The following is a 10,060-nucleotide window of genomic DNA, read 5'->3' on the forward strand; positions in this document are numbered from 1 at the left end:
CAAAAAGACTCATATACATAAAATTGCTAGTTGTATAAAAACTTGAAAATTATCAATGGAACATTGAACATTTATAATACAGTATACATTAACTAACCGTGTAACTGCAGATGTTATGTATAAGAGTTGAAGCATGAGAATGAATTACAGAAAATATGGGTATTTATAGGACTTTCATCATATATTGGAAATCTATTATTATTAAAAAAAGATGTCAACTTTAAATTAAAAAATACGTAACATATATATTATCCATAAATATCATATTTCCATACACATGACTACAAACGTATATTATGTTAACTCTTGTTAATGTTAGTACCAAATAATGCAATAATATATAACAAATCTTTGAGGAAAATTAAAGGCGATTCAAAATCTATTTATAGAATGATTTTATATATTTTTAAGCAAATAATGAAATAATTATGTAAGATTCATCGCATTTTTTTTTAAAAAAATGTAGTACGAATTTTATTGATAATTTGATTGCAAATCAATTGGAAGATTGACTAAAATTGGTTTGGTGATATATTTAAGTATATATTTAAATATAAATATAATGTTGCTATTAAGTGGCCAAAGATTAATCAATCTTTTGTAATGATTATAAGGAATAATTGTTTGCTATAATAAATATAACAATTTGTTAGATATCTTATTATTTTGAAAAGCCTTTAGTGCAGCAAGTTTAAAAATTAATCTTAGATAATGGATAAATTAAATTGGTTGGTCAATGAGTTTATTTTTGGTTGTATTGGATCAAATGGGTCAATTTACATACCTTGGGTTACAATTCATTATGTTTAGACCTTCTAGATTCAAAAAAAGTGTTTTCATATTGGGCCAACTTCCTTTTGACCCACACAAAAAATTTTTGCATTGTTTCTTACTTTATGATAAATATGTATTAGTGTAATAACATATATGTAAAAATCGTTTAAAGAAACCGAAATAAATTTGAATTAAGAGCACCTTTTATATTATTAATAAAATATTAAAAAAACATATAACGATCAAATACCCACATCAAACATACTAAAAATCCAAAATACCATTGTTACAAATGTAAAAATCAAAAAAACTGATTTTAAATAATAGAAATATGAGCTAATTTAATTTCTTGCTAACTTTCTCCGAAGTCTTGAAAGTACTTGAAGTTGAAGACATGTAGACGTCATCCAATGTACGTTTTTTATTTTTATTGGTATCACAACTGGTGTTAACATCATCGTCCTTCACACTTGGGATGTGATTTTTCTTCTTTATAAATTCTTTATCATTTACCTAAAACAAATGTGAAAATAAATTAAAAAAATAATATAATTAAAAATTATATAAATATTAATTTATTAGTTTGAAACGTATATTGAAAAAAAAAATTACCTCCGTAATCTTCATCTTTTCTTTGAGCTTATTAATAATTGACTCATCATCAGTCAAGTTCGTGACAAAATACATCTCATCAAAGTTAGTAAGATTATAATTTTTCCTTTTTTTTTGGGAATTCATGAATTTAAATTTGGATTTATACATGTTTTAATTATTTAAAAATACTAGTTTATCACAAATAAATTCTATAAATATTATTACTGATTTTTATATATATATATTCTATAATTGTTTTGAGACTCTTATACAAATTTTCTATAATTTTAGATAATTATCTTATTAATGGATTAATGGATCTTCATTTAAGTAAATAAAATTTCTTTATAAAATTTATTATTTTAAATTAGAACATGTGATAACCATGAAATCAAAGGTATGATTTTGTTAGATAAATTTTATTAATTAATCAAAACTGGTAGCATTTAAACGATTACGATAACATACTAAATTGATTATTACTACATAATTAATCATGACTTTTTATATAAGTATCGATTTATCTATTATATTGAATAATCATTTAAGCCCCAAATAGGAGAACCCAAATTCCTAAAAATTTACAAATTGTCCTTTCGTTTAGTATTTCGTTTATTTAGAATCTTGGTTATATTTATTCTAGGGTGATTTAGTCAATTGTTATACCTCGTGTACTCGTGCGATAATTCTCGTGGATTAACTCTTCGCAACATGTGAGTAATTTCTTCCATTTCCCCTTTTTTTAATCTTTTACAAATTTTGGGGTGCATCACGTTACACTTTTCGATTTACTTAACATGCTATGATCAAGTGTTATTATGTGAACGTCTTATGTATATTCTATTATTCTATATGCTATCTGATGTCAAGTCTATTGCATGCTATTATTCTAGTGGATCCACACGGCTGACTAGGTTCCCCACGGCCATGGGTTGTAGCCTAGTATCGCCAACAGTATTAGACTCGCTCCTCGGGGTTTGAGCCTAATGCACGCTATTATCAGGAGTCTATTTATTTTGGTTGTTTGTGTTGTTATTGGTGGTGTATTCTTGTTTGGTAAATTTGGATTTATGGATATGTTTACTATGTTGATGATATGAGACCATTTACACACTAACCTTGAGGTGCATGTTAAAAATATTTTTTTTTAAAAAGAAATAAATATAAAACTGTTTTTCTATAAAACGGAGGAAATTGTTCACCAACTTATTTGTTGGCCCAAAAATATATTTTTCTAACGTGGTGCAGGTTTTCAAAGTTGATGATCAAGTGATGTGGACACGTAGCATGGGCCTTAGGAAAATAAATTGAAATCTTGATATGTTTGTTTTGAACAATGTATGAACAATTTTGATTATTATATGATATGTGACTATTTAAATGAATATGCTTTAAATATTGAAACAATAATTAGTTGTCATGAGCTATGGGCAATCATCATGCGCCGTACCTTTCCGCTGCGGGTCGGGGTGTGACAGAAAATGCAAACATGTAAAATGATTTAGACATGTATTGGGAGGGGGTGTACTTACACTCGAACACAGAAAATCAAACATGTAAAATGATTTAGACATGTATTGGGAGGGGGTGTACTTACACTCGAACCCGGAGAATGCAAACATGTAAAATGATTAAGATATGCATTGGGAGAGAGTGTACTTACACTCGAACCCGGTAAATGCAAATATGTCTCTTAACGGGTCATTTTATAATACGTCAAACTTGAGAACAAAGTCGGAATATAAAAATGAAACGAGGTCCTAATGCATACCGGGAGGGTTGCAATAATAACGACTTCGGTAAAACACCCGGTTGATGGGTAAGAATTAAACACATGCGTAGACCGAGAAACGGGAACTCGGATGGAAAGCTAAGAGACTCGGGTTTTGAGTCATAACTAAAAGACGACAAGATGATGTAAATAGAAATTTTAATAAATTATGTTCAACTATTTTTTTAGTTGAACGGGTCGAATACGATATAATGCCGGATGGCATAAGTAAGCGCAAGCCGGATAACGGTAGAGTTAAACGCAAAAGAATAATGAGCCAGTAATGGTAAAGGATCCAATATGAGTATATGCAACCCAGAAAATGGAGAGCATAAGATGAACCGACGCATGAATGACGTGAAAAGTCATAGAGTCGGGATAATGATCCGAAATAAAACGATTGCAGTAACGAACTACAGTCAAGGTTAACAGATCTGAAACTTGAAACCAAATGATTTTATAAATATAAACAAGGTGCCTTGACACCGAACATATATTTTAAGAAATAACGTTTTTATAAACCTAAATTCTGATTGGAATTTAGATAGTAAATGTTAAAGATATAAGTCTTGACACAGATAAGTGCAAGACAATACATTCGAAAAGAAAGGTTTTCGATAAGAAAGGTTGGAATAAACCTAAACATGACGTGACGCAATGACGATCAAGAAAAGTAATGTGAAGTAATCATATTATAACCCGAGTGATGGGTATAAAGTAACTGGACCGATAAGTCTAGTTAGTGAGACCGATTAAGGTCAAAATTCAAATTAAGAAATTGCTTAATACGTTATTCACTACGAAGAGTAACGTAGAATAAATATAATTTATAAACTTATGTGACTAAGTGGCCAACGTTTGGCGACCCGGTCAAGTAAACAACAAAGGTATATAGATACAAGAGATAAAGTGACGGCCCATGAGACCTCACTAACAGAAAATACTGATCACTTATTTTGAGGGATCATAAAGCTATAAGTTCACGAACAAAGGAGGTGTTATTTTAAAAGTGAAAAATTTCACTATAGACCCCGAACAGATTAAAATAATGGACTCATGAAGAGTCTGAAAGTGTAAAAGCAATGGATTTCGCTAAGTTAATCGAACCGGTTGAAATAACGAAATTAACTTATTTTAAGTTGCGTCGTTTTATATGAAGGCACGCATACTTTATATTCAAAAAGGTATTACCATGCTTTTATGGTAATACTAACAAATGGTTAAAGTGTTAGGTAAGAAAGGTTTCGGGGACGAAACCTCTTTAAGGGGGATATACTTGTAACACCCCGAAAATGGGTTTGGTAATCGAACCCCATTAATACTAAAAGAAGGGTAAAATACCGTTAGCGGTAAAAGTAACCCGGTAAATATTAGGATTTGAATAAATAATCCTAATATTAAATAAAAAGTGAATAAAAGATTTTAAGGAGGATAAATACCTTGAGAAAACAAAGTATATAAAAAGGCCCGAATTAACGGGACATAAAATAAGACGGGTTATGATTTCCCGAACCCATTAAATTAACTATGAATAATTAACCTAGTTAATAATATGTGATTAAGTTATAAATAGTGGATTGTAGCTTGAATTGATCGAAATAAAACTTTGAGGGACTAAAAGTGGGCAATTGGAAACAAGTTTTATAATTAAAACTTAAAAACACCAAAACACACACATATGTGTGTGTTTGGTCGATGTATACAGGAGAAGAAAGAGGGCTTCTCTTCAAGAACCCTAACTCACGAAAATTGCCAAAATCAAAGAGAAATCGAGCCGGGCAATTGGGGCTTTTGATAAAATCGTGATCACCAAGCTTAGGGGATCATATGGTATGTTGAATTTCGATGTTTGATGATACTTGTGAAATTTGATAGTCATGCATGAGTGAAATCTTGTATGATATATGAAGGTTATAGTGAAATTGTGATTTCTATGAATCTAGGAACGAACCCAAGATGTGAATTTAGTAAAATAGTGTCATAAAACTAGAAATTTAACTAATGACCTTGTAGGTGATAAGTGGGTTTTATGGTACTATGATGAACACTTGAAAGTGATGATAATTATGTGAAATTATTGTTGTAATAATAGTTCTAGATGATGTCTATATACACTAGACATAGAGGGCTGAATTCGATGTTAAAACTTGGTTAAAACAATAACCATGAACTTGATAAAAGAAGTATACGAATTTCGCTCATAAGGTGTTTGATAAAATGCTTAAGTGAAATTGGGTACCTACTAGTTCGTAGATAGAACTTGATTAGAATAAGTATTTGGATAAATGCCTAATGACAGGGTGAAACGGGTTTCATCTATAGATGAAAACCCGTAGATTTTGCGTAATGAAAGAATAATGTAACGTTAATAATTGAGAGCTAAGATAACTTAGTGTTAAAATAGAATGAACTCGGAATAAATATTAGTTCAATTGGTGGCCTAAGAATAGAGCCATCGAGTAAAGGGCGGAACGCCAACATAAGTTTGTTAAACTTAGTTGCTCAATTTCACATGCTAACAGGCGGCTTGACTCCTAGGAAGTCAAACCGACCTATAATAGAGTTCGGTAAGAAAAGTAGTATAAAGTGTCATAAGGCGTAAAGGTTATGATCTTGAATGACTAATCTAACCACCTTGTGGAAATTACATGATAGTTTTCACGCTTAACAAGCTAGGTGGAAGCTTGGAAAGGAAGCGGGTCAAACAAATCAAGGATGGAGGAAAAGCATAATTCGGATGCAAGGTAAGTATAGCTTACACTAGTCATATGTTTAGAATGTTCTTTTGTCGTATTGATTACGAATAAGACAAATGCCTAATTGAGATATGGTGTTCCGGCGTGTAGTTGTACGGAACAAGATAACCAAATAGGATAAGAAACCATATTGATGGTTAAAAAATGAGTTAAATCGGTAATTCAATCATATTATGACGAATGAAACATGTACTTTTAAGGGTTATCATATAAAGTAAATCATGATAACCAATAAGGGTAAAATTGTAATTTGGTCACTCGTTGACAATAATTGTTGGTTTTGAAAGATACTTATTTCGTAAGCCTTAATAGGCCAAAAAGCGTTAAGAGGTGATTTACAATTAAAATGACCGCGCGGTGTAAACCAGAGCGAGTCGTGTAGACGAGATGGCAATAAGCTTCATCTCGCTAATATAATCGGTCATTTAGACCAAACGGGTCAAAAGGTGAAAATATCACTTTTTGACAATATCGACTGATGGTTTATTGAGTTGCATGATTACAGAAATAATTATTGAGTGGTTATTTACATCGCTATTACTTAGCGGCTATTGAGGCAAGGTATTTAAATGGGTCAATATAATGATCCGAGCCAGGTACGCCTAATAGGATAACTCCCATTTAAACGTAAGGTTTAATGAGAGTTAATTGGAGTCTAAAATAGATTTTGGTTACTTAAATAGGTAAACCGAATGTTACAAACGATGGTCATTACGTTTGAAAGGCCTATTGACCTTTCAAATAAAATCATAGTTAAAAAGAGGGCTTATGGGTCAAACATGTTACAGTAATCCCTCATCGTTAATGAAGGGCCAAGATGGACTAAAACGCCCTTATAAGTTAAACTGAGCAAACAACCCTTAAAGGTTGTTTGGAAACAAGTTTTATGATTTAATAAATACTTAGAATAAGTGTAGAAGCTGAAAGAGGTAATACGTTAGTCAAACGTTACTATTTGAGTCTTTGCCGTAAAATAATGATTCGAGAGGTAAAAATTTGGTTATATAGATCACCACATTAAACCCACCATAAATACAGTTGTGGTGGAAGATTATATGATGAGAAATGTGGTAATGAAATGCTAGAAGCAATCGAATGTGATTTTTGGTTTGAAAGTGCTTAAATACCCTTAACGGGTCAAAATAAGCTCTTGAGCGTAAACGGGTTTTAAGTACGTAAGAAACTCGTAACTTAAACCTAATATGATAGGAGATAATAAAATTATGATTTTCATGAGTTTAGGGAGCATATAAACCCGTTTGTTTGATTTGTACGTGAACGGGTCAAAACAGCAAGGTAGCAAGAATAATGCAGAAGCTACCGTAAGTTACGGTAGCTACCGTAACTTACGGTAGCGACTGAAATGGTTACGGTAGATCTCAACTGGCTTAGGGCAGCCCCTGAATGTCCAGTGGCTACCGTAACTTACGGTGGCTACCGTAACTTACGGTGGCTACCGTAAGTTACGGCAGCGCCTAGTTATTTTGTTGAGTTTTGTTTTACGAACCCATTTGAACAAGTTTTAAACCCCGTTTGACTAAAGCATTTCATGTTTATGAAATGTAGGTACATTTTGGATACCGGAAGACGATAAAGCTCAACGAAGAACCGAACACGATAAAGATACATGCTTCCGCACATTGCCTCGTCGTAAATTTTAAACGGTGGATTCGATCACGTTATGTTGAATAACTTATTATTTGTAAAAGTTTTAATAAACCCGTATTTATATAGTATGTGTAGTATTAACTACACATCTAATTGTTGGTATTTACATGGAAAACCGTTAAATAGTAAGTAGGGTCTTACAGTATGACATGCAAGCATATAATGTTGACGTTAAAACACATAATTACATACAATAAATAATTATTAAAGTAGTACGGAAGTTACCGGATTTGTGCCGATTGTCACAGTAAATTTATTGCACCCTGAGGAGACAATAATCTATTTGTAATATGAAATGTTTTCTTAAATCCATGTGCGTACGGTAGATAATATGAAGCGAGAGCCAAGAATGCTACTCCGGGATAGGTTATGCAGTCAAAAAAATTTCAACCATATTTTTGTTTTCTTCCCAGATGCAACACCAACACAAAATGCTAAATCCAATTAGCCTTTTAAGTTGCGATTTTTGCTTCAAAACCACGGCAACAGTGGTAAAAGTACACAATACCTACTAATTTGAATCTATAGCTTTTAAAGCAAAATGGTAGTCCTTGACTTAAGTGTCATACAACCTCATACACTAAAATCATAAGAACAGAGAGTAAATTAGAAGTAAAAAACTTAGATATATACACTATTTAGAACATGAAATATGGTTATCACTTTCACAACATACCTCTTAAGATAAGGCCCTAATTCCTGTCTTTGTTGCTGCAATTGTTTCAATTTTTAAAAATTGAAACACTTTTAGTTACTAAAGTCAAGCCTCAAAATTTAACTTATTCAAAGCATAAAAGAGGATGAGAAAAAGACAACGATATGACTGTTACAAAGAGAGGAAAAAGTATATTCTAAATTTAGAATAACTTGTGTGAGTTCTTAGAGCAAGGTCAAATGGAAAAGTGTTCATTCAGGACAGGAGCTTCCAAAAAAACATCAACCTTAGTATATCATTTCAACGAAAAGCATATATTGATTGTAGATTAGATAAAAGGAAATCTGAGATACAATTGTTTCTATGATCCTTATGAGTTGGAAGTTCAAAAATCAATCTTAGGGAGTAAGAAAACAATTGCAGTGATAGCAAAGGAACTTAGGGTTTGCAACTGACAACATAAACCATAGAAAAACTCGAAACAAAAATGCAATTACTTGAGGACATTCGTCTGATTTGAGACTTGAGATTTGAAAATTGTGCGCCATTCGCTTGTTTGACTACGGTGGCATGCCTGGTTCTTTCTTGTAATTGTAAAGATTACTTTTTTCTTGTATCATGTATGCATATTCAGAAATAGAAGAAACCCTGCTGACAATTAATACATTAAATTTGGACATTTCAACTGATAGGAGATGAAGGGGTTGACACTTAATACATTCAATTTCAATGAAAGGTATCTAATGGGCGATGAAGATGAAGAGAAAAGGAGGGGTAGCATGGGAATATGTTATAAAGGTGTTGAAATCCCTAAAATGCCCCTAAAGTATCTTAAATTTTTGGACAATACGCAAGTTTACCCCCTCTAAAATAGCTTGGCTCTCTTGTACATATTACTTCAAAATGTGTACATAATGTAAAATTACTATAAGGATAGAAAACCTAATTTGCTTAATAAGGTAGTATAGATATAGATATAGATATAGATATCTATACTATATTAATAAGCATATCCAAATGACTTCTTAAGGTCATATGAATTTCTTTAAAACACCCTTAATGCATGATGTACAACCCTCTAAAGCACACTACTAATTTACCTTTCTAGTTATACCCTCAATCACACAAAAAACGCGGCCAACAAAAACCCTAAATTTCATTTCAAATTTCAAATTGAGAGCCCCTTTTTTCATTTTCGTTCTCTCTCTCCCTCAAAGATCTGGATTTGGATCTGTGGATCCAAAAGGAAAAACAATCAGAGATCTTCAACAGCTTCGAACTCCACTACGATCCCTCCACACACTCCCTCGATCGCACATTCCTTGAGAAGAAACAAGAACTTTGTGAGTTTCGAACTCCTCTATTCACAGGTATGATTTTATAGGCGTTTTGATTCCCATCTCAGTTTATACTCGGGATTTTGAGAATCCCATGTTTCTTTTTTCAGATTCAGTTCATTCTCTCTGGACTTAGGGTTTTCACATCACACACGGAGGAACCCCAATTTCTTGAGTGTTTGTGGTGATTGCATCAAGAGCAGGGGATTTTGAGAAGCCCATGTTTCTTTTCACATCACATCACACACGGATTTGGTACAATTTGTAAATTGTTTCACTTTTTATTGTTTTTGCTAGGACTGTATTCAATCAGCTAGGGTTTTCATCTTTTACAAACAAGGGGAAGCTGCGGCCGTCAATATGGTTCTCAAGTACGTTTTCTCATCTTTAATTTATCACTTCAACATATATATCCATCATCTATATCTATATTGAAACATGTTACACAATATTGTTTCTATTGTCTGCATAAGTTAGGGTTTCAAACGCATGAAATTTGATTTAT

At 32.2% G+C, this 10,060-nt stretch overlaps 1 protein-coding gene across 1 annotated transcript in view; it reads right to left on the reverse strand.

Moving 5' to 3' along the window:
- LOC110914191 (putative F-box protein At5g50220) overlaps nucleotides 1-9,777 on the reverse strand; it is a 56,007-nt gene extending 46,230 nt beyond the window's left edge. The window contains exon 1 of the mRNA XM_022159003.2: nucleotides 9,710-9,777. Coding sequence (XP_022014695.2) covers nucleotides 9,710-9,777 — 68 coding nt within the window. The remainder of the gene's footprint in view (nucleotides 1-9,709) is intronic.
- Between the last annotated feature and the right edge of the window lie 283 nt (nucleotides 9,778-10,060).

This window comes from Helianthus annuus, chromosome 15, assembly GCF_002127325.2.
Source record: "Helianthus annuus cultivar XRQ/B chromosome 15, HanXRQr2.0-SUNRISE, whole genome shotgun sequence".
NCBI lineage: Eukaryota > Viridiplantae > Streptophyta > Magnoliopsida > Asterales > Asteraceae > Helianthus > Helianthus annuus.